This window comes from Lissotriton helveticus, chromosome 6, assembly GCF_964261635.1.
Source record: "Lissotriton helveticus chromosome 6, aLisHel1.1, whole genome shotgun sequence".
Classification (NCBI taxonomy): Eukaryota; Metazoa; Chordata; class Amphibia; order Caudata; family Salamandridae; genus Lissotriton; species Lissotriton helveticus.
Window position 1 is genome coordinate 774,742,994 of NC_136067.1, and position 25,628 is coordinate 774,768,621.

Consider the following 25,628-nt stretch of genomic DNA (forward strand, 5'->3'; position numbering starts at 1 on the left):
GCCCCCCTGTCCGACACGATCACTTTCGGGAGTCCATGTAACCTCACTACGTGTGTTAGAAGCATATGTGCCAACTGACTCGCTGTAGGTACTTTCTCACAAGCGATGAAATGGCCCATCTTAGTGAGGTAGTCCACCACCACTAAGATGGCGGTCTTTCCTTGGTCTGTAGGCAACCCGACAATGAAGTCAACAGACACACTCTCCCAAGGCGTTTCCGGAGTGGGTAAAGGCTGTAACAACCCCTGGGTTTGTTGGCGATTCGTTTTCATTCGTGCACATTGTTCACACTGTGTACCCCAGAGCTTCAAATCCATGCGAATGGAGGGCCACCAAAATTGTCTTAGTGCTTTTTCCAAGGTTTTCACATATCCCATGTGTCCTGCACTTGGTATTTCGTGACACCAATGGAATACCTTACGTTGCAAGGTTTTGGTAGGCACAAGAGCTTGTTTCCCTTTCATGGCAATTCCTTGCCTCAACTTCCATTCCGGATGATGCCGTAGCCAAGTTCTCCAGACGCAGGACTGGATCCCAGATCGTAAGGATTGGAGGAAGTCACAGGTTTGTGTGACACACACGACTTGTGCTGGATCGATTATGGATCGGGTCGGAGTCAGTGTATGCAACGCCGGATGTTCTTGACGAGTTAGGGCATCAGCTTTCTTGTTGTGCACTCCAGGGCGGTAGGTCACGATGAATCGATACTCTTCGAAGAAGAGCATCCAGCGTAATTGTCTGGGCGTGAGATGTCGGGCAGCTCTTATGAATTGTAAATTGCGGTGATCCGTATAGACCGTTACTTGATGCACCGCTCCCAAGAGCCAATGCCTCCATTCCACGAAGGCGTCTCGGATAGCCAGAAGCTCCTTCTCGGCGATAGTGTAATTAATCTCCGCCGGACTGAGTTTTCGGGACATAAAGGCGATCGGGTGTAAAACACCTGTGTGTGCTTGTCTTTGCGAAAGAACCGCTCCCAGGGCCACTTCAGAGGCATCAGCTTCAACAATGAACGGCAAGTCTGGGTTTGCATGTGTGAGGATTGGAGCACTGATAAAGGCTTCTTTCAGCCCATCCAACACTTGCTGTGCTTCTTCGCACCAAACAAACGGAACGTTCTTTCGTGTTAGACGAGTCAAGGGGGCAACCAGGGCCGAAAATCCCCCAATGAACCTTCTATAAAAGTTCGCGAATCCCAGTAGGCATTGGACATCCTTGACCGTGCATGGACGAGGCCAATCCTTGATGGCTTGGACTTTTCTCTCTGCCATGATCTGGCCAGATGGTGTAAGCATCACTCCCAAAAATTCAACGGTGTTCACGTGAAATTCACATTTCGTGATCTTACAATAGAGATGATGTTTCATCAGGGCTTCCAGCACCAGGCTCACATGACGTTGATGTTCTCTCGTTGTGTTGGAGTATACCAAAATGTCGTCTATGTAGACGACTACAAAGAGGTCCAAATACTCTCGCAACACTTCGTTCAGGAAGTATTGAAACGCGGCCGGTGCGTTACACAGCCCAAAGGGCATGACGAGATATTCAAAAAGCCCATACCGCGTCTTAAAGGCCGTTTTCCATTCATCACCCCTTCTTATGCGAACCAGGTGGTACGCCCCTCTCAGATCCAGCTTGGTGTAGATGGTGTCTGCTCGAACTTGCTCCAGTAGAACAGGAATCAGGGGTAACGGATATTGGTTCTTCACCGTGACTGTGTTGAGTGCCCTGTAGTCGATGCAACACCTTTTGTCACCGTTTGCTTTCGGAATAAAAAACAACGGGGATGAAGCTGGAGATCTCGAAGGACGGATGTACCCCAGAGCCAGGTATTTATCCAGATACGCTCTCAGGTATTCGTTCTCGGGAACAGTAAGGGCGTATATCCTGCCATTGGGTACTACCGCATCGGGAACCAGATCTATCCGGCAATCGAAGTCTCTGTGAGGCGGGAGAGCCTCTGCTTGTTCCTCGCTGAACACCTTGGCGTACGCGGCATAACATGACGGGAGTTCCACTTCTTTCTCTGCGGCTGTGGCTATATTGAACACCCTAGCCAAGGCCTGAGACGGACTCGCAGAGGATACCAAACAGTGCTCTTTGCAATATTCCGAAGTAAAAAGGACTGTTTTCGAAGTCCACTGGACTTGGGGTTTGTGTTTCTGTAACCAGGGAAGCCCTAATATGATGCCGTATTGTGGGGCTTGGATAATGTTAAAGGAAATGGTTTCCTGATGCACACCCTTACAGATACACCTGATTTCCTTGGTATGGTATTTTATGGGGCCGGCTATCAATTCGCTACCGTCGACAGCATACACTGGTTCGGGCTGTTTCTTAGCTATAAGCGGGATACCCAGCCTCTCTGCTTCACGATAGTCCATAAAACACCCCGTGGCCCCTGAATCCACCATTGCTTTTACGTCTTGTTCTCCTGACTCCAACAACATCACCAGTGGAAGGAACACATGTGTCTTTTCTTGTTCGCAACATGCTGTGACTGAAGGGATGACAATAGGGCTTGAGGGTTCCCCTTCTTCCACTCTCAAGCGTTGTAGTTTTCCGTCTTCTTCTCGACGGTCCCCGCTGCTGTTTGTCCAGCCCTGTTTCTTCCTGTCTTTGGCTTTACCGGACACTCCCGTAGGTAGTGTCCCTTCTTTCCGCAGTACAAACATAGCCCGTTCTTCCTCCGATGTTCCTTCTCGCTAAAGGTCAATGAGGCTCGGACTGCCCCGATTTCCATGGCGTCCTGTGCTGAAGTGGGCTTCTCGCTGCCCCCTCCGCTCTTTTCGTGACTTACGATGATCGGCTCTTTCTTACGCACTTCTCCTTTGCGTTCCCGAATCCTGTGATCCAGCCGGAGAGCAAGTTCAATAAGCGCCGAACAAGTTCGGGGTTGAGGGTCTATGTGTGCCAGCACGTCTTTCATCTCATCATTGAGTCCTTGGTAGAACAACGCAGATTGCTTGACCTCCGGCCAATCCGTCTCTGCCACAAGACGACGGAAGTTGTTGAGATAAGAAACCAAGTCCGTCGTGCCTTGTTTGAGCACCAACAACTCACGGTCTGCTGAGAAAGTTTCTGCTCTGCGATCAAATGTTTTCTCGAATTCCACCCTGAACTCGTCCCAATCATATAATAAAGGGTCGTCTCTTCTGACTACAGGAACTGCCCATTGTGCTGCCTCCCCACCCAGATAAGAAATCAAAAAGGCCACTCGGGCCTGGTTTGTGGCAAACATTTTGGGCTTACACATGAAGTGCAGAAGTATTTGCGTCATAAACACCTGCACCTTCTTGTTATCCCCATAGAACCTTACCGGTGGTGCTAGCGGGATTTGTGTGGGCATTTCTACTACTAGGGAGGATGGTGCGGTGTTGCTAGCCCCTGCATCGAATGGATTCCCTTGAATCCGATCCATACGGGCTCTAAGTTGAGCGTTTTCGGTTCTAGAAGCAGCGACCTCTCTGTTGGAGGCCGCTAGTTCTGTCTGTACCAAGGCCAAGGCGGCCATAACATCGTCAAGTGAAGCCATTATCGATCAATGCAGCCAAGAGGAGGACCGTAATCGTGGGCCGATAATTCTGTCAGGTTCCACACGTTACTCCTCGGGGCTGCGTTGAACGTCCTTGCTCCACACCCCCGCGACCACCCCGCGGCCCGATAATAAATATCACAGACCACCGGGATGATCCCGTGAGCGCGGGGAAGGAAGGGAACAGCGGGGAGGGAGATCTGTAACGACAAACAAGAGGTTTAGAATTACACCCCTCCCTATCTTAACAGGTGTTTAACACAACTACGACTGATCCCCTAGTTCCTCATAACATTACATTAACATACCTGTAAAGGAAAATACACAGGCTTGATCTACAGGAGAGGGAGGTGAGGTCCTATCAATGGCGAGGAATGATTCTACAGAACAAAAGAATGACTTTAGACATTGTAACATTTGGCTACAAAACTCAAGCTAGCCCTACACCACACCTACCACTTAATGTGTACCCTCTGTTGTATGCCATTTCTTTCCTCGTATCCAGGTACCCCCCTTTGGTCTCTCCTGTATTATAATACAAAGCAAAACACAGGTTGTCTTCAAAAGAAATAACGTTATAATGAGTACAAGTTTCCAGGCACCTTCAAGTCCAGGTGTACCCCAGAATTCACAGTTCAATTATGTACAATATACTTCGTGCTTATGCACATCCTTATCCAAAGAAATGCAATGCTTTTTCCCGGTAAACAGAAGGGGTGTTTATGTAACCACCAAAACACTTATGCCACGCATCCAATTCACCTCATTGGATAAATTGTCAAGTTTGAAATGTTACACGATAGTAGGTTTGATCACCGTTTTCCCTGCACGAGAAAGCCGCCGCTTTTCTCTCCAAGAAACAGGGAAAACAAACACAGGTCTCAATGTCACTCGATACACACACCACTGCGCATGTATCATAAACGAGCTCACTCGCAGCCTCGCAGAGCGCGGGTCCGTGTGTCACCAGCCGGTGAACACACACTCAGAAGATTACTCACGGCCACCTCGGTTCAGAACAAAAGCCTCTCCTCAACATCACTCGTTCGCGGCAAAATTATCGGCTCTGTTCCAGCCGGGTTCCGGGTTTAAATGTCCGGTTCTGCGCGTCTGACGTCACGCGCTAGGTGCCCCATTGCCCTCTGGGGATTGTGGTTCGGCCTTGATTTGAGTGCCGTCTCCCACGCATTGCGCGGACGGCGGCCCACAAGATCGGGTTCCTGACACAAACTGTCTTGGACCACTGTCCAGCGTCACCGCCATTCCCCTCCCCTTCATGAGCGATCTGCCTCGCAGGCCAAACAAGACATCATAGCGCACATTCGGTCCCTCGAAGAGGACCGGGAAGACCCACCTTCACGCCCTTCTACTCCATGACCAATTAACCAGCGATTTGCTAAGTCTTGAGAACTGCTCCTCTGCTGATGCTGTTCCTTCCTCCCTGGGTCTGTTCTATGCAGTGAATCCTTAACCTGCATCCCAGTTCCTGGCCAGTGGCGTGGGGACACCGGGACCCTACCGCTGATCGCCCTTGAGACAACTACAGGCCTCCTCCGGGCTGTTCCTGAGGGAGTGACATCCCTGAGTGCATCTGAATCCTTGGGTATAGGATGCCCTGTGACTGGGACAGTAAAGTGTGGCCCCGTTGGCCTTTGTTGACACCCATTGCTGTGTGGCCCGGTTAGCCGCCTTTGGGATTCTTGATCTTTTCGTCCTCTTCTAGTTCCCTACTGGTCTATCTCCTCCTCTCTCTTCTCCTTTCTGTGTGCGATGGGTGGGGGGTCCGGTGGCTGCGGACTTCTGTATGGGTTGGGGTGGAGGGGCCCCTCTATGTATCTATGTCTCTGCAGTGGCGGAATGTGGGGGCGTGCGTGGACCCCGCCTGGCACTCAACATGACTGCGACCTTGCCTAGTCCCTTGAAGATTTTAACGCTCAATATCAAGGGCCTGAACTCCCCCAATAAACAGAGGCAAACGTGGTGCTACCTCCTCCAGCAGAATCCCGACATCATATTCCTGCAGGAAACCCACCTGTTGCAAGTGGATGTGAAGCGCATGGCACACCCTAAATATCCTCTTCAATTTTGGGCTGCAGCAGATACTAAAACGGCGGGTGTGGCGATACTGTGCAGGACTGGCTTAAGGCAGGGGGACACTAAGCCTTTTGGGAGTGGGGACGGGCGCTTCCTTAAAGTTACTGTGGAGATTGGAAGGCGCCGGTATACTCTGTGTAATGTTTATGCCCCCAACCAGATGCAGGATAGATACCTCCAGACACTTTTGCAGGAACACGTTCCATATGGCGACCCTTCACTGATACTGGGAGGGGATTTCAACTTAGTTTGGGACCCAGAAACGGACCGTAGCGACACCTCGTTTAGCGGAACTGGGGCCATGTCCTCTGCGCTGCGCACTCAGATAACAGAGCTGGGGCTGCTGGATGCGTGGCGTTACCACTCCCCGGGGCTGAGGGACTACTCGTTCTACTCTCATGCCCACCATTCGTACTCTCACATAGATTATTTATTTATCTCGCACGCCCTGGTGCGGGACATACTTGGAGCTTCCATGTCGGATATCTCGCTGTCTGATCATGCCTATGTCGAGCTGCTCCTGCAGGACCCGGCCGCTTGCCCTGCCCGGGAGGCGCGGTGGTGCTTCCCGCCAAGTATTCTCCGGGATGCAGCCGACGTTGAAAGCATCCGGGCTGCCGTTGACTCTTACTTTGCTAGTAATGACCTTTCCGGAGACACTCTTCCCCGTGGTGAGGGATGCTTTTAAGGCTACGATCCAGGGCCACAGCACCTCTCTCTCGATTGGGCGGAGGCGCGAGGCTTGTAAGTTGGAGGATAGTTTGGCGAAGGACATAAATCAGGCCGAGCTAAAGGACCAGGCGCATTCTTCTATGGAGTCCAGGCGGCGGCTCGCCAACCTGAGAGGGCAGCTCAGGCTATTGCGTACTAATAAGGCAGAACACTCTTTGCTGGCGTTGAAGCAGCGGTATTTCGAGGGAGGAGATAAGGTGGGCTGGTTGCTGGCGGGAAGACAGAGCGCGTGCGGCCAAAGCCCACATAGCCAATATACAGCTGCCGGATGGGACCAGGGTGATCTCGGAGAGAGATAAATGTGAGGCATTTCGGGACTACTATACCGCCCTGTACAAGGAGGAGACTCCGCCTCAAGACGTGGTGGTGGATTTCCTGAATATTTACGCGGGACGCCACTACACCCACTTTGTGCGGAGACTCTGGAGGGCCCTATCATCGAGGAGGAGATAACGGCAGCCATGAGGGACTTCCCTTTGGGGGAAGACACCGGGACCGGATGGCCTTCCCCTGTCCTTCTACCGCATGTTCCAATCGCAGCTTTGACCCTACCTTCTGCGGCTGTTTAATTCTTTTACGGATGCGGAGGGACCGTCCTCTGACATGGGCATGGTGGGGATATCGTTGATACCGAAGCCTGGGAAGGATCCCACGCTCTGTGCGTCTTACCGCCCAATAGCCCCACTAAATACTGATCTGAAAATTAATACCAAACTACTCACAAAACGCCTGGATCCCTATATGCTAGGGCTCGTGGACCCGGATCAGGTTGGCTTCATCCGAAATCGACAGGGAGCGTATAATGTGCGGAAGCTTGGCATCTTGTGGGGAAATCGCATCATTGGAAGCTCCCGGCCTGCCTTCTATCGCTAGACGCGGAGAAGGCGTTTGACCGGGTGGACTGGACCTTTCTTTGGGCGGTCCTGCAGAAGGTTGGGCTAGGTCCGAAGATGATGACGAGGATCATGGCCCCATATATAGGGCCGCAGGCCAGGATTCGGGTCAATGGTCAGCTTACCGCGCCGTTCTCTATCCATAGGGGTACAAGGCAGGGGTGCCCTCTTTCACCCCTGCTGTTTGCCCTTGTGGTGGAACCCCTAGCAGAGATGATTCGGCGAGCACCCGATATTCATGGTATCCCCCTTGGCGGCCGGGAAAACAAGGTGGCGCTGTTTGCGGATGATCTTATCCTCACCCTCACACGCCCTTGGGAGTCCCTCCCGGCATTGCACGCGGTATTGTGCCTTTTCGAGAGGGCCTCAGGTCTGAAGATCAATCACAAGTCTTGGACCCTCAATCTTACCATTCCGAGGGAGGAGATACACCCCCTGAAGGGCCTGGTACCCTATCAGTGGGCCTGTCAGCACATTCGCTACTTAGGCCTTCTGCTGACCCCGTCTTTGGAAACATGGTCATCGGTGAACTGGCGGGAATGTCGGAGAGTGGTCCTTGAAGACCTGCGGAGGTGGAGACCTTTGGTGATATCGTGGTTGGACAGACTTATTGCCATCAAGATGTCGATCCTCCCTAAAATTTTGTATCTGTTCCAATGTCTCCCCACTCCTATTCCGCTCCACAGTATACGAGGCCTGCAGCGTGAGCTCACGTCCTTTATCTGGGGCGGGAAGCGGCCTCGATTCTCCCAAAAGCTCCTCATGACACCGCGGGATAGAGGGGGATTAGTCTGCCCTAATCTAGTGGATTATTACTGGGCCTCGCACCTTTGCTTTGTGGTGGAGTGGGGGGTGCGGGAGAGTGAGAAGGGATGGCTGCATATGGACCGAACGGTAACAGGGCTAACCATCTGGGATCTTGCATGGCTGCACCGGACGGCACGCTCTAGGAGCGCTTATATAGCGGTGCCCACAAGAACGGTCAACATAGCTGTGTCCAGAGGCCTTACAACGTTTCCCTCTCCGCACACCCCGATAGAGGGGAATCCGCTTTTCCCGCCGGCCCATCGAACCCGTGCCTTTGACAAATGGGTGCAGGGGGACTGCAGGGTGATCTGTGATTTAGATGAGGGGGGCGCACTTAAGACCTTTGACCAATGTAGGGAGGAGTTTCACGTACCATCGGAAGCGAGAATGCAGTATGCTCAGCTGCGGCATTTGGTGTCAGTGGGTGAAATGTACCAGGCAGCCACCCGCAACTTTACCCCCTTCGAGAGGCTGGCACGTTCTTTTAGGGGATCAAAGGGTCTGATTTCTCAGATCTATCAGATTTTACAACACCGTCGACTCTGCCCTCTCATCCATACCAGCACCAATGGCAGCTGGAGCGGACATTGAGCCTTCACAGTGGTGTAGACTATGGCGGGACATCCCCAAGGTATACCGGAGCATCCCGCAGCGGGAGAATCCCTACAAACTCTTGACTCAATGGTATTATACCCCTCAGCGACTTCACAAGATGTTCCCCGCATCCTCTCCCCTGTGCTGGAGGTGTCGATCTGCATCTGGGGATTTCATTCATATCTGGTGGGCGTGCCCAATGTTGACCCTATTTTGGAAGGAGGTCCTTAGCCACATCAAGGGGGTCCTGGGGTTTCCACTGCCTGAAACCACGAGCATAATCCTACTAGGCATCAAACCTGCCGGCCTGAAGGCGCTCACCCGAAGCGACTGGATCCTAGCGCTCCAGATGCTGGGAGCGGCTAAGCAGCTCATAGCCCTGTACTGGAAGAGAAATGAAGCCCCCCCAATAGCAGCTTGGTTTGCACGGCTCTGGCATGTCATCACGATGGAGCTTTTTACAGCGCGATTGAAAGCACGCAACACACATTTTAAGGCAGTTTGGCAGCCCCATGTCCAATATCTTTGCACAGTCGAACATGCACGCCACATGCCTCTCAGGCTCAGAACGCTGTGCCTTTTTGAGGATGCCATGGTTCCCCCTGACCCCGGTAGATTGCTTCGGTAGGCCCCCCCCTAGAATGTGGGTGCTGATTCAGACCCTCTTTCATTGCTCCCCTCAGCGCACACTACCTTCATTCTTGCTGTGCTCTCTCCTCTACTACTATTTTCCTCTCATTTTCTCTTTTCTCCTTTCTCTCTTTCCTGCTCTTATAGTTATTGGGCCCTGTTGGGCTGACTTTAGATTTTGGGCTAGTCGCCCGCTTGTTCCTTGAAATAGATCCAAGGGGTATTGCTTTCTTGAATGCCCGGAAGGTAGTACAGCATGTAACATGAGACGCGGCCGGCCCCAGTGGGGTTGTAGGCAAAACGCTGTGTTTAAATGGACCTGTGATATGTGTCTTTGCTTGAAAATAAAATAGATCTGAAAGTTTGGCTAGAAAAAACCCATAAAAAAAACCCGCCCAAAGCCGGGGTGGCTATCCTAGTAGCTCGCACCTTCAAGGGTAAGGTACTGGATAAGGTGGCGGAAATTAAGGGACGGCTTCTGGTTTATAGGTTTACACTAGGGGACCTACACTACACGATCGGCTCGATATACGGGCCGAACGAGGGTCAGGAGAAGTTCCTACACTCAGCGCTTACAGAGGCGACAGCGACACTGGACCGCCACATCTTGTTGGGGGGGGATTTGAATTTGGTTTTCGACAACTCACTCGACCGCTCCTGCCAGCGCGTTAGTCAAGTGGGTGCGCTGTCAGCGTCTGGATTAGCTCGCCTGAAAGACCTGGGGCTTGTAGATGTGTGGCGCGAGCTTCACCCGGGGGTGGCGGAATACTCTCACTTCTCGGCAGCGCGTCGAACATATGCACGCCTAGATTATCTGCTTGTCTCCACCGCGGCGCGCACACTGGTCACCGGCGCTGAAATCGGTACGGCGTCCATATCCGACCACGCACCAGTCACGATCACCTTGGCGGGGCCACGGGAACCGCGCCCGAGTAGGGTATGGAGGCTACGAGACTCGCTGCTCTACAAAAAGGATGCGGTTGCCAGAATTCAGGGCGCCATTAAAGATTATCTGTCCCATAATGGTAACGGGGACACCTCACTGGCAACTCAATGGGCCGCGCTCAAAGCTGTGTTGAGGGGGGAATTCATAGCGATCTCCGCCGCCGAAAACGCGGAACGCCAGGCCAAGAGGGACGAGCTCACCCACAAGACCAGGGAACTAGAGCTCATTCACAGACGGACGGGAGCCCCGAGGATCTGGCGACAATTACGAGCTGCCCGTCAACAGCTGGCGGCACTAGACTTCGATAGGGCGGAATATGCAGCACTGAGGCTGAAACACGCCTACTACACAGGGGGGGACAGATGCGGGCGCCTCTTAGCGCATAAACTGCGGACAGTTGCTCAGAAACGGGAGGTGAAAGAATTGAAACGACACGACGGTTCCGGTGTCACCGGTGACCGAGCGATAGCGGAGGCCTTTAGCGCCTTCTATGCCACTCTATACAGAGCGGACCCGCCTGACCCGGAGGCGGAGTCGGCCTTTCTCGACGACATCCCCCTACCGGCCCTGACTCCAGAGCAAATGGAAACTCTAGAGGGAGACATTCGTCCGGAGGACGTCATCTCTGCGATCTCGCGGCTCAAACCTGGGAAGGCGCCGGGGCCGGACGGCTTCCCGGCGTGCTTCTACAAAACCTTCTGTGTTCAGCTAGCACCGCTCCTTGCCAAACTCTTCACATCGTTTGCGGACGACGGGGCGATCTCCCGGGACCTGCTGGAGGCTTCCATTGCGGTTATACCCAAGCCAGGCAAAGACCATACCGACTGTGGGGCTTACAGGCCCATATCCCTTTTAAACGTCGACCTTAAGCTCTATACAGGGATCCTCGCCGCCAAACTGGGCCCCTACATGGGAGGCCTTATTCAACCGGACCAGTCGGGCTTCATCCCGGAGCGTCAGACCTCTGACAACACTAAACGGGCCCTCCACCTCATTGAGAAGGCGGCCCGTACACAGGGCGAATACATGATGCTGGCCATCGATGCAGAGAAGGCCTTTGATAGGGTTCATTGGCCCTATTTAGAGAAAGTCCTGCAGAAGGCTGGTATGGGACCCAAATTCCGGACAAGGGTACTGAACTGCTATAAATTTCCCTCGGCCTCGGTCAGGGTTAACGGCTTGTCCTCCACGCGTTTCCGGATTGAGAGAGGCACCAGGCAGGGATGCCCGTTGTCCCCCCTCCTGTTTGCCCTCTACATGGAACCAATAGCCCAGCTCATCCGAAACGACCCGGAGGTCAAAGGCATCAAATTCGGAGCAGACGTCCACGCCATCAGTCTCTATGCAGACGATGTCTTGATGTCGCTCGCAGAACCCCGAAGCTCGCTCCCTGCTTGCATGGCCGACCTTGATAGGTTCGGCGCTGTGTCGGGCTTCAAGGTCAATCTGACGAAATCTGTGGCCCTTGACCTGTCCCTAACGGTCGACACACGAGCTTCATTGCAGTCCCAGTTCCCGCTGCAGTGGGCTACGGACGCGGTCCCCTACCTGGGGATTAAATTGGCTCCCTCCCTTCATACAACGGTGGACGTTAACTATGACCACCTCCGGCGACGGGTTCGACAGGAGTTGGGGCAATGGAAACACTACCCGTTGTCCTGGCTAGGAAGGGTGGCGGCGGTCAAAATGACGATCTTGCCCCAGATTCTCTATATCTTTCGCACTATTCCTCTCGCCCCCCCTAAAGGATGGATTAAAATGATGCAGTCGGAACTTTCCCGCTTTGTCTGGAACGGGAGGAAGCCGCGTCTGAAAGCTCAGATCGCGATGCTCTCGCCGGAGCGGGGTGGGATCGGGATTCCGAATCTGGCCGCATACTTCCAGGCGGCGCAACTACGCTTTCTAGCGGAGTGGGTCCAATGGGAATCCGGGAAGCACTGGTTGTTTCAGGATCAGGCGGTGGCGGGGCGCACTCTGCAAGAGATCCCGTTCTTACGCAAGGCACATAGGCCCCGTAACCTGTACGCCTCCCTCATTACTAGAGTCCCTCTTGAGATCTGGGACCGAGTTAGCTTGAAGCTCGGCTTTACCACCCCCATTTCGCCTCTCACCCCCATCCTAGATAACCCTGACTTTCAGCCCGGGATGGAAGGGACGGCCTTTGAACGATGGAAGTCTGCCGGCTGTCGATCTCTGTGCCACGTGTATGCTCCTGGAGGGATAATCCCCTTTCCACAACTACGTCAAGACTACGGCCTCCCGGAGACCGAGCGACTCCACTATTTCCAAATCAGACACTGGGCCCTCAACAAGTCGGTCAGAGCAGAGGCGGATAGGCGTCTGACGGAGTTTGAGTACTGGTTGATCACCCGCAGGTCGGACAAGCAGCTAATCTCGGATCTATACAAAATGCTCACACGCACACACGAGCACACATACAGCGCGAGTAGGGCTCGATGGGAGAGGGAGGTGGGGAGGACCTTCACACATAAAGAGTGGGAGGGTATATACTATAGGGCAAGGCACTCGGCGTATCATATGGGGCTCACTGACACCCTCACGAAGGTGGTGACCTACTGGTATTACACACCTGAAAGACTTTACGAAATGGACAGCAGCAAGGATCCCCTCTGCTGGCGGGGCTGTGGACAACTAGGCTCCCTCACGCATATACTGTGGGATTGTAGTCTTCTACAGGATTACTGGGGTCGAGTTCTAGACGACGTAGATAAACACTTTGATACCGAACTCCCACGCTTCCCCTCCTACGTCGTCCTGGGGCTCCCAAATGCACTGACCTACCCATTACGATCGAGAAGGGGTCGCTTGATAGCGATAGCATTAGGTTCAGCACTGCAAAACATCATAGCACACTGGCGCACGACCCACATACCCACATATCAAGGTTGGTTACATCGCCTCTGGATGGTCCTAGGTATGGAAAGGCTCTCCCTATATAAGGCGGGGGAAGGGGCAAAGTATGCTGAGCTTTGGCAGCCGTTTTTAACTCTCCTGTCCTCGGAGTTCATAGAAATTACCTGTCCGAGGTACCTCCGGCTGTTGAGACTGACGGAGCCAGTCCCGAAGGTGGGGAACGGCGATCCCACCCCTGATTCGGGGACTTGAAGGAATGTGAACAGCTGACATGAGACTGTGGACCATGGGGGGAGGGAGGGAGGTATGGGTCGTGGGAGGGAGGGGGTTTGGATTTGTTGGGGTGGGGACGTTGGGGTGGGGGGGTGTTGGGCTTGGGTTGGGGTGAGTTGACAGGGGAGAGGGTGGGCATGGGGGAAGTTCCAGAGGGTCCTGGCATCCTACAAACTTGACTTATGGAGACCAGCCATATTCTACGTCGGCGTGGGTCAGGATGGACTGGCAGGCGGGCCCGGAGCTGCCTTGGAGGACATTGCACTGCTTGATATGCGCCTGGCCCGTTCTGGGTTGTTGGCGGCTTGCTGGGTATCATCACGAGTTGCTATGTACTGTGCACCCTGACCCCCTTGTTGCGATTGTAGCCAGGTATGGACTGACTTCTCTGACAAGAGCTCTTGATTGCTGATGTCTGTATTGTGTTCAACCTTCTTAATAAAAATACTTAATACTAAAAAAAAACCGCCCACCAGATCATAAAATAGGCCCACAAATTGCTAAAAACCCCGCCCACACACTGACCTCTTAGACCATCCCATACAGGACTACCTAATTGTCCTGGACCCCAGGCCGACCCTGATCCCCATCCATCTTCAAATGCAAAAGGGGCTCCTGCTGCACCCTTTGAAGTTTGTATACAAACCTCCCCCGCAGAGTCGGCCCTTGCTTAGACAGCACCCTAGGTAGAAAGACATTTGGCGCCTGGGCTGCTGCTGGTGAATAATATGATGCATTAAAGGGCCTCCATTGGTACTCCCAAGCTAGTCACTAGTTGATCACATCAGAGCGGTAACATCACATAAAGTGTATTTGTAAAGTGCACGTTTACCCGAGGGTATCTTGGCGCTGAATAACAGATGTTTATTGTTACCCAACGGTACTCCTTTTATCGACCTCGGAAGGATGAAAGGTTGACTGGGCCTGCCGGATTTGAATCTGTGACCATGAGGTCTAACACAGGCCCCTACAGTGCAATTACTCCACTAAGTCACTAAGGGGCAGATTTATGTTAACTGGAGCATCCCCAGGGATGCGCCAGTTAATGTGCGCCACAGTGCGCCACAGCTCCGCCACCCATGGTGCGCCGCATTTACAATGCGGCGCACCATGGGGCAAAAACGGCACAGATGCGTGACGCATCTGTGCCGTAAAGGCGGCGCATTGCTGGAGTTGCATCGCAAGCGCGACGCAGCTCCAGCAAGGCTCGGGGATGCCCTATTTGCCCAATGCTGCATCAAGACCTACGCCTGCTTCAAGCAGGCGCAGGCTTTTGACGCAGCATTGGCCTGAGAGTGACTGAGTGAAATGTTATAGATTTCACTCAGCCACTTTTGCGAGGCGCACCTGCCCCGGAACGCCCACCCTGCGCCGGAACGCCCACAAGCGGCGCAGGGCTTTACAACGTGACGCATCTGCCTAGATGCGTCACGTTGTAAATCGTTCGTAGGGATGCGCCACGTTTACGCCGCCTTGCGTGACGCAACAGCGGCGTAAACGTGGCGCAAGGGCCTCATAAATCTGCCCCTAAGTGACTGGCCTCTGAATACAAACATGTCCCCACCTCGCTCAATTCACCCTAGGTCCCTCACTGAGGAGTTCCATCAGGCTGTAGCCAAGTTGTTTCTCGGGGGGGTTGAGGATGCTGGTGTGTGGTGCAGGGGGTGACAACGATGAGCGGGCGAGGAAGGAGCTAATGAAGCTTTAAACAATGCGTAAAATCAGTTTGTACTGCGTCACTGAAGGCAAGTGCCCCTTTGAAGATTGGCGCCGCGGGCCTAGGGGCCGAAAGCCAGGTTGGCCCCACTGAGGCTCACCTCATGGGCGGGGGCACCCGCGGCTGGCAGGGCTCGGGTTGGTGTTCCTGGCTGACAGTCGGCGGGGAGCGCTGAGATTAGAGGTCGCGATGCTGCTGGTGCCTGAGCGCGCAAGGGACACGGAGGATTATATAACGGGCTTTAGGCAGGCCCAGACAGCCGCTGGACAGAGCACCGCGCCGCGCCCCGCCCCTCGCTCAGCCATGCGTGGGATGTGAGACGGCGCGGGCGGCAGAGCGGGCTACACCGGATCACTGTCACTGACCGCGCAGGAGCCGCGCAAGGAGCCTCGCTGGTTTTAGTGTTAAAGTTCGACACAGGCAACCACTGTCCACACAGCACGCCTTGCTATCCAGTAGGAAGATGCCACCTCTATACAGACTGCTCCTCGTGACCCTGTGCCTGGCGGTGCTCGCGCAGAGCCGGAGGCACCGGCGCAGGCGCTGGGCGGCGGGACAGCTGGAGGCGCAACGGCAGCCCAGGTAAGAAGCCCCTCCCCCGCGCACCTGCGTGCGGCGTGTCTCCAATCAGCAGAGGAGCCCACGCGGCAGGCAAAAACCAACGGAATATATGCAGCTAGGAGACGCCATTTCCTCTTTTTAAAATTATTTTCAATGTTTTAATTCTTATTGGCTAATTGCGCATGGACTTTTATCCTTAATTCTAAGAAGCACAGCTTCTGACATCCTCACATGAGTATCTGAGTGAAGTTTTCCGCCCAATCTTTCAGTTGGTGTGTTTTAGGGTCGGCTGTACATGAAAAGTTGTTCATGGTGTGGTTGAGTGCTTCCGTCTCATTTAAGCATTGGTAATTAATGTTTATGTGAGAATAATATTATTTGCATATATTTTTAGGACAACTGCTCATGTTTTGAAGAGTTTGGGGTTCTGGGGCCGCTGCTTGTTTGTCGGTGAGACCCCCTCGCGGTCCGAAAGCCCGTGGGATGTCACCACCACAGCAGCGAGAGTGCTGACATTTCCATACATCAAATAGACCCCGCCCTCAACCTCTCTCACTCCAAAAAAACCCAACAAAAAACAGGTACAGCAACAGACGAGGAAGGCCAATATTAGGACACATGCCAGTAAGATGAACTACATTAATTTAAGGCAAGCAGGATATTGTTAAGCTCAGTAGGTTACTGCGCCTGCTGCAGACGTTTGTGCATAGCTGGAAGGTTCAAGGTTTGAATCCCTGAATGAAGCAGGCTGATTGAAGCTCCTCTCATCAGAATCTAGAGACAATTGTGTTTATAGACTACACTAAGAAAGTCTAGTAATGATTTATAAATGTCGGGTCCTTTATTGCTTGATTGTAAAGAGGAACCATAGTCGTTTGCTTTAAAAATAATGCAATGAATTGGAAAAGCGTTGTGTACATCCTTGAGTATTGATTATATTTTCGATTTTTTAAGTTACGAATTAGAAAACACTTTTTTGTATTTATTTTATTTATTTATTTTATTTAGGAGATTTATAAAGCGCATGGTTACGCGCACCGGCGTGTCCCCGCGCTGAGAGTATACAGATGAGAAGAGAAGACAAGAGTTTACATCAATGCTTGACGGAAGAGATGGGTCTTAAGGGCTCTACGGAATTTGGTCTCAGAGGGTTCAAGCCGTAGTTCGGAGGGTAGCATATTCCAATTCTTGGCTGCAAGAAGCCGGAATGATCTGCCCCCCATTCGAGCTTTGTGTATTTTGGGGACAACAGCCAGACCCGTGCCAGAGGATCTGAGCATCCGCTCTGGTCTGTAAGGGGTGATAAGGCTGTTCAGAGGACTGGGTGCCCTACCTCCAAAGATGCGATGGCACGTGCATAGAGCTTTGAAAGTAATCCTTTCACGGATTGGAAGCCAGTGAAGGGACCTTAGCGCAGCTTTGGAGGGTGCTCTCCTGGGAAGCCTCAGCACCAGGCGGGCTGTGGCATTTTGCAGTACCTGGAGACGATTGAGATTTTTGGCTGTGATACCCAGGTAAAGTAGGTTGGCATAATCAAGTCTCGATGTGACCAAGGCATGCACAAGCGTTTGTCTGGCATCCACTGGAAGCATATCAAGCACTTTGCGTAGGCTTTTAAGTATCCCGAAACAGATTCCAACCACTCTGTTTACTTGAGGAGTAAAAGACAGGTCAGAATCAAATAGAACCCCCAGGTTTTTAGCCTTTTGACCTGGTACGGGATTAGGTCCGAGGCAGTCCGGCCACCATGCCGAGGTCCACACAGAAGGGCCCCCCCCCCATCACAAGCACTTCCGTTTTGGAGCCGTTCAACTTCAGGCAGTTGTTAGACATCCAGGAGGCAAGCTCCTGCATGCAAGCACTGAAGTTGAGTGCCGCAATTTCGGGTGCCCGTGATAGAGAGCTGACCAGTTGTGTGTCGTCGGCGTAAGATACCAGTTGGATGCCGTATCTTTCAACAATGGTGGCTACAGGGGAGGCGTAAAGGTTAAACAGGGTGGGGCTGAGGGCTGAGCCCTGAGGGACCCCTTGATCGAGATTGAACACCCGAGAGTAGTGTTCTCCCTGTTTAACCTGAAAACCCCTCTCAGTCAGAAAGGACTGCATCCAACTGAGTGCCATCCCCTTCACTCCACCACTGTTGAGACACTGTAGCAAGGTGGAATGTGCTACAGTGTCGAATGCGGCACTTAGGTCGAGTAGGACAAGAGCCATAGTATGCCCCTCATCTACCCCTTGCCTAATGGTTTCGGTGGCTAGGAGCATCGCAGACTCCGTAGAGTGTCGTGCCCGAAAACCAAATTGGGTGGGATGAAGAAGGTTGGCTTCCTCCACAAAAGTCATAAGTTGGCGATTGGCCACCTTTTCTGCCACCTTGGCCAAGTATGGAAGAAGGGAGATGGGCCGGAGATTGTCTAACCGCTCCCAGCTTAGATTAGGTTTTTTTTGGAGTGGGAGCACAATCGCTTGTTTCCATTTTTTGGGTACTGTGCCAGTTGAAAAAGAAAGATCCAGAACATCTCTGATGTAGGGCTCAAGAATTTCTAAACTTCCTCCCAGAAGTTTAGGAGAGGCCGGATCACGGGGGGAGCCTGACTTGATCGAGCGACAGATCTGCTGAAGCTCATTAGATGGAGGAGTGACAAAGTTGCTAAGACTGTTAGCGCCCTTAACTAGAGATGGATTTTCACAGAACTCCATTGCCTTCTCCTTTCCCCCTATGAAGGCAGAATAGATCGTGGCCACTTTATCCGAAAAATAGGTGGCAATTCGGTTACAGGATTCCTCCGAAACCAAGGAGGGATCAACAGAGGAGCTACAGAGGGAAATTTCTTTATAAATTTTAAATAATTCCTTAGTGGAGTTGCGAGCATCTCCAATCCTGTCTGAAAAATAGTTGGTTTTGGCCCGCCTGATCAGATTATGATATTCCCTGCGTTTGCTAATATAACTCAGTTTGGCTTGATCAAGATAAGCTCTCCTCCATTGCCTTTCTAATTGCTTGCATTCAGTTTTCAATAGGCGAAGTTCCGCAGTAAACCAGGGGGCGGATTTGTGAGGTCTACTCCAGGGTTTCTTATGGCAGAGGGGGGCTATGCTGTCCAAGGCATTAATAATGCGCTCATCCAGTCTATCGGATGCTATAACAGCATCCTTCCCCCCAGGTCTGCCACCACTAGTGAGGGCGGAATCAAACCCTGCCTTAGAGAACGCCGTCCATTTGCGGCTCAAGTACTTCAAGTTGGAGAACTTTTGGGCATTACCGGCAGGAATTGTTATTGTAAAAGGAACTAAAAAGTGGTCAGACCAGGGGACCGGGACTGGGGACTGGACTTCTACCCCTGCCCAGTTGGAAAAAATAGGATCCAACAAATGACCCTTAAGATGGGTAGGGTTTTTAGATCCAATGGAGAGTTGAAGGGAGTGAAGTTGCTGATGGAAATCAATGATATTTTTATCTGCTAGATTATCCAAGTGGATATTAAGATCTCCCAGCAGTAAAAACTTGTCCCTACGCAGGGCCGTCTCGGTAATAACTTCAGTCAGGCTGGTGATAAATTGGGTAGAGGGGCCAGGGGGACGATAAATCAATATGCCATTCATCGTATTCCCCGTGTTAGCAGCTCAATGTTAAAATGACCCTAATTAGCAGACACCTTCCCTTAGTTAATTGTGGCTGTGGTACACCCGCTAGTTTCCGCAGGGGAAGGGGCATCTCTCTTCAAAATAGTAGAATGCAAAGTGCTGCTAGTTAAATAACAAGCATTGGAAAATCCAAGAGATCTGGCTTTAAAAGAATGTTATATGGTAATGTGAAGCATTATAAATAGATAAGCGTTGGAACGGATACTTTTGTAGAAGAAAAGAACTGTAAAATAAGATTGGTGTAGGTTAAAGGTCAGGTGACAGTTGCACTGTCAAGCCAGACCTAAAAATCCACGTAGGTTCATGACAACCCTCTTCCCATCTGTGCTCCTGCCAGTGAATAACACCATAAATAATCTAGTTATGTAAGACATTTTCAAGGCCACACACCTGCATGTGTGTGGCCCTGAAAGTTCAAAATCAGACAGCTGGATAAATAAACAACGTGATCACAGCTGTGTGGAGAGCAAACTCTTTTTTGTGGAAGCGCACAACTTCTGCCCAAACAAAACATGTACTGCTGGCTCCCAACATGTGAGTGAAGCCAAAGCCCCTTCCTGGTGTTCTTACATAATTGTCTGGCAACACATATGCTGTCAAGCCAGACCATAAAAACACAAGGACTGGTTGAACATCTCACAATAGACAGGAAATATCTGGGAGTCGTGGCCCTTACGTATGAACACACTTTCGCATAGACATCGAATTTACAGATTTTAATGCTTTTCCTGATTTGTTTACTTGTTTTGGCATGGCAATACCAACCAAGCTGGTGAAATACTGGTCAGGTAGCAACCCCACAACAGGCACATGTGGGGATGCTGATCTTGCAGACATTTTAGATGATTTTCACATTGTAACTTTCACAAGAAATGTGGACCATGGGTAACATTTATTTGTAAAATTATATATAGCATTAGAAAATCCCAACAGATTTGACTAGCCGAACCAACGTACAAGAGGTACTTGAACACACACACACAAACACACACAAAACTATGCATTAAAATTGGAAACTGATCTGGATAACTGCAAAACCCCATTAACCAGGCTTCTGTAAGTTGGTAACTGGAGTGACGTTAGGGTAAATATCACAAAAATGCGGAAACTGTGATCTTGCTAACTTGAAAAAACCCATAAAGCAAGCTTCAAGAGGTTGGTAGCCGAAGAGACGTGAGAGTAACTATATTTCTGTATGTTTTGAAAACATCAATTCATTATACAATTCAACTAGGGACTGCATTCTCTTACCTCAACTCATTGGTAGCAAGCCTTTGGATTTTCTACACTCGTCATTACAGAACAAGGTTCTGCAACAATTCTTGAGCAGTGGTTCCAGAGGGCCCTTCAATGCTGATATTGTATATAGTGCAAACCTAGATGAAGGGCAGTGGAGCACTGTACAGGGTCACAGACAAAGATTCAGGTGCGTCGCACAGACCCCTGCATCCCCTGCAGGGCAGGGGTCCCCCAAATCCTTCAGGTCCTCCTCAACCCTTCAGATGGGCCCCATTTCACCCAAGGCCATTGGATACCTGTGAGATATGGGAGACTGAGAACCCCTCTTAACATTCTGCAGGGAGGACCCATCATTTTATGTTGGGCCACTGCAAGGATACACTCAACAAGTGCTTGGAGGAGCAGGTGGAATTTGGGAGTGGAAGTGGACTGTTACTGTGTTACACTAATCCTGTCTTGGTATTGCTTTCTGTTATTAAAACATTACTGCCTGGGAACGTCACCTGCTCAATAAGGGAGAGGTGTGGCGCCGCGGCCAGGGCGACTGACGCTGGAATCTGGGGACCACGGTTCGATCCCCGGCTCCGGCGGCAGGTTAGCCCAGCACCATGTGACTCTGGGCAATAGCTCGCTTAATCTTCCCGACGGCCCCCAGCGCCTAGAGACCCTTACGGGTGATTGTGCGCTTTACAAATGTGGACTTTACTTTACTTTACTCAATTGTTCAAAAGGTGTATGACTGAAAGCAGCTGATAGCACCCTTAATAAAGGGGTTGTTAATGAAATTACTCTAAAGTCTAAAAACAGTACATTTGAATCGAAGTGGGATCAATACATCTGTATTAGTTACTGCTATTTCTTGAAAATAGGCGAAGGATTGTAAAGATTTTTAGTTGTGTTTTAAATGGGGTAATTTATTGCTTATGTTGAGAACTTCTTAACTCTTCTGTAACTTCTCTGTAATATTTTACTTGATGTCAATCACGTAATATCCTTTGTCATTTTAAGTTGATAGTTAATTGCACTGATTCTTTCATGATAACGGTGTCTGATCGGGGGAAAACAATCTTGCATCAGAATTTTATAATTATACTGTATGTTAATCAATGAATAACCAGTGCCGATAATCAGGGCGTCATACTGCAGGAGAGCCACCTCTCATCTGGGTGAGCCCTTCTTCTCCATCAGATCTGTACCCCCTTGCTCATCCCATCATCCACCCACCTGTCTCCCAAACCTGTACAGGCTGGTGTATGGCCTCAGTGATGTGTTATCATGGGAAGTGTGTTGAGGCCACTGAGATGCGCAGACCAGGAGATTAGCAGGACAAGGGTGCAAGCCCCTCGTCTGTTAAATATTTTGTGATAAATCTTATAGCTTTCAATTGAAATCTTGAAATTAATTTGTATGACTGTAAGAAATGGCAATTATAGAGAAAAGTATGTCTGCCTGTTTAGTTATCAGGAAGTATAAAATGATAAATGCAGTTTAAGTGATTGATGTTTCAACCTCTCTTAGTGAAGCCACAGATAGTGATGCAAATGATGGTCACATGCTTCCTGTGGCATCTTTAATACGAAATGTGATAACATATAGTTTTCCATCCTCAGGAAATGGCACTACTCCAACAATCCTCCCCTTTTTGTGTTAGTGTAAGATGGGGATGAATCAATTGCCTAAAAAAACTCGTACAGTGTAACAAGGGCTGATTGTAAATTCGGATGCTGAAATACATACAGGTCAATTTCAACTATTAGTGTCTATAATAGTTTCTTGAATGGACGTTTTGAGCTGGGGCCATGGTACCCACAAGTCGAAGATAGGCCTGCCTTGATCAATGGAGTTAATTTAGAGGAGAACCTCTCCTTCAATAGCAATCATTTTATTATTGAGAATTTCTTACACTTTCTTCCTCAGTTGCACCGATCTCTTTCCCTAATCCAATTAACTGAATTAGGGCATTAGTTTTCTAGTTTTCCCCCGGTAATACCACTTTGCAATGCTAGACAACGTCTTAATGTTTGCTACAAGAGCTCTCTGCAGTCTCCTGGCACACTGCTACCTCACCATATCACCACCAGACTGCAAAAACGGACATTCTTTAAGTTATTGATGCTTGTGTTTAAAGCTGCCTATGTCTTATCTCATGACTACCTTTCTACTTCTATAATTTGCAGAAACTCTACCCTTAACCTACGATCTGCAGACCAGCACTTTCTAGTGCTCTTAAATACATGTGTGCTACATCTAGATTCTGGTCCTTTGGCTGACTAGCACTTCTCCACTGGAACTTGCTTGCTCCAGTCACAATAATCAGCCCCTAAAACCAGGAGTTTAAAGCAGGTCTAACAAGTCTCCTACTTAGAATGTACGCAAAGGTGACTTCTGCCTCATATAAGGTTAGTTTCAGTTCTTACATTAGTTTTGTATCAACATGCAGGTCAGTCTTAACTGTCTGCTAAAAAAACTGTCTCTATCTGGTATTTGTTAACCTCCCATCCACATAAAATGCTATGTGCAACTACTACTTTTGTTTTGTAAATCAATTCTCTTTCAAATGGTATGGCTTTAAAAAAAAAACATTATTTGTGTGTGTTTATCTGTACCAGAATTGACTGAAAATACTCCTCCTAGTTGCTTAAAAGACACGCATGTTCACATTCTGTAATAAACAGATTACCATAAACCAGGGCCTCCATTGACACCATGGTGGTTCCACATAGTTGGCGCAATATTAACTGAGTATCCTGTGATAGAATCTCTGTAGGGTTGAGTGGATCACTGTGTATCTTGGTAGGAATATAGCATGTTACAACGCATGCTAAAACATCGCGTACTATTACAATGCAGTTGTTACAGCGACCGCTTTGGTAGTATGCGATGCATATACATCGCATGTCATTACAACGACTTGCACTATGGGGTGTGCTGGACTTAGGAATAGTATTAATTACTGTTCCTACTCCAGTTTGTGCAACAGAAGGTAATGTGTTGGAATTTATTTCCAATCCCTTAACACCCCCTTGTGCAAGTCGTTATAATGACTTGCGATGTAAATGCATCATATACTAACAACGCAGTTGTTGTAACAACCGCGTTGTAATGGTAGTGTAATGTAATGACAGCGTTATAAACACTGTTTCCCCTTGATGGTGGGTACACTACTGGAATAAACAACTGACCTACAGTTAAATAGTAACCTTTGTTTATCATGATTTACAGTCTCTCCAATGCTAATTTAATCCAACAATTTACAACAGTCGTGTTCACGTGTCTGGTCTCTTTCTGATTTTGAGGACACTTTTTCATCGCTTAGTTTTCTTTTATATCATCAAGATAATCTGTTACCCCACCTTAGTTGCCTGATTTTGATACAAACTTCTTATTTGCATCACACAAGGGGACTCCGATAAAATGTTCAAGACTCTTGGAATACATTCGACCGCATAAGAATCTGCCAATGTCACAGTGTGAAGCGGTAGATTTACTTCAATCTAATGCTTCTTCAGCTGCAATCGAGTGTGCAGTCCCTCTCTTGGCCTAGATGCACTGGTCTGCTTCGAGGATTAATATAATAGCATGATGACTAAGTACATTAGCATTAAGTTGCATAATAGTAACACATATTTTAAGAGCTTACAAATGGCAGCAGTGCACTGTGAAATTCCCTGAAAACAGGTTGTCCTTAATAATGCCTTCGCCTGTTCTTAGGAAATCTTAAAGCACCTTCGACATTCATAATACCCCTAGAATACCCTCCAGAACTGTTCTCATCTTATTTTGTATGGCCGTGCCCTATGCAGCCTGCTTAATGTGGGGAGGCATTTTTGACTTATTTCAAGGTATGTGTGCACAGACCTGCTAATTCCAAATTTGCTAGCTTATCATAGCGTGTATGCAAATGAAACAAGCTTTTGCAATGCAATAGGTCTCGCATTAGGAAAGTTTGAGCTATTGGTATTGTAAATGACAAATATTTTATTTATGTGTTGATTTTGAAAATAGCGAAATTAATAGCCTTGTCATTTACAATGCCAATAGTTTTAACTTTCGCAAACGTGACACTTATAGCATTTGTAATGCAATATGTGTTGTATTTACATGACTTAGATGTATTAATATTACAAATAACAATGTGTTTTTTTAATAATTAATACTTAAAAGTTATTTTAATTTATAATGGCAATAGCTTAAACTTTTGTAAATAACTTTTGGGAAGATTATGCTCAGTGTATTTTATTGTGTTGAAAATCCAAGATCAGCAGTGTAATATTAACATATTTTTGTGACATTTGTAATAAAGCTTGAAACATTGAGAGAACATATTAGAACCAGTTGTTGTTGAATGGTTGCACAGAGTGATGCTGTGGCCTTCAGTGGTGCTGAGTGATGTTGTGGCCTTCAGTGGTGCTGAGTGATGCTGTGGCCTTCAGTGGTGCTGTGACGTTGATTGATATTGTGGCGTTGAGTGATGCTGTGGCGCTGAGGGGTGCTGTGGCGCTGAGGGGTGCTGTGGCGTTGAGGGGTGCTGTGGCGTTGAGGGGTGCTGTGGCGTTGAGGGGTGCTGTGGCGCTGAGTGGTGCTGTGGCATTGAGTGGTGCTGTGGCATTGAGGGATGCTGTGCGCTGAGTGGTGCTGTTGCGTTGAGTGGTGTGCCATTGAGTGGTGCTGTGGCGTTGAGGGGTGCTGAGTGATGCTGTGGCGCTGAGTGATGCTGTGGCGTTGAGTGGTGCTGTGGCGTTGAGTGGTGCTGAGTGGAATGGCATGGTATTGTTTGTTAGTATAATCCAATTTAGAGATAGACATCAAGTGGTTGCTAAGGTGTAGCATCTATTGCCCCTGGTAACCCTGATACAGCCCTTGCTAGCTCTGTCCTACTCTCAGAGGTCAAGGAAGCAGAAGCAGGAACAGAAAGTACACCTGTCTCTCTCACATTAGCCTTCAAATTGCTCCTCAGCAAACTGGAACCTGTTGAGTGGCTAAATTAAGGAGAAGGGGTAGTACAATGATGGCGGTCAAAGGGTGCATGATGTCACATCCACAGTCCATGACATGTTGCTGAATTGAGGCTCATAAGCAGGCAGAGAC

At 49.7% G+C, this 25,628-nt stretch overlaps 1 protein-coding gene across 1 annotated transcript in view; it reads left to right on the forward strand.

Moving 5' to 3' along the window:
- The first annotated feature begins 15,303 nt into the window (after window positions 1–15,303).
- LOC144761529 (gamma-aminobutyric acid receptor subunit rho-2-like) overlaps window positions 15,304–25,628 on the forward strand; it is a 578,022-nt gene continuing 567,697 nt past the window's right edge. Inside the window, exon 1 of the mRNA XM_078646849.1 lies at window positions 15,304–15,677. Coding sequence (XP_078502975.1) covers window positions 15,559–15,677 — 119 coding nt within the window. The 5' untranslated portion in view covers window positions 15,304–15,558. The remainder of the gene's footprint in view (window positions 15,678–25,628) is intronic.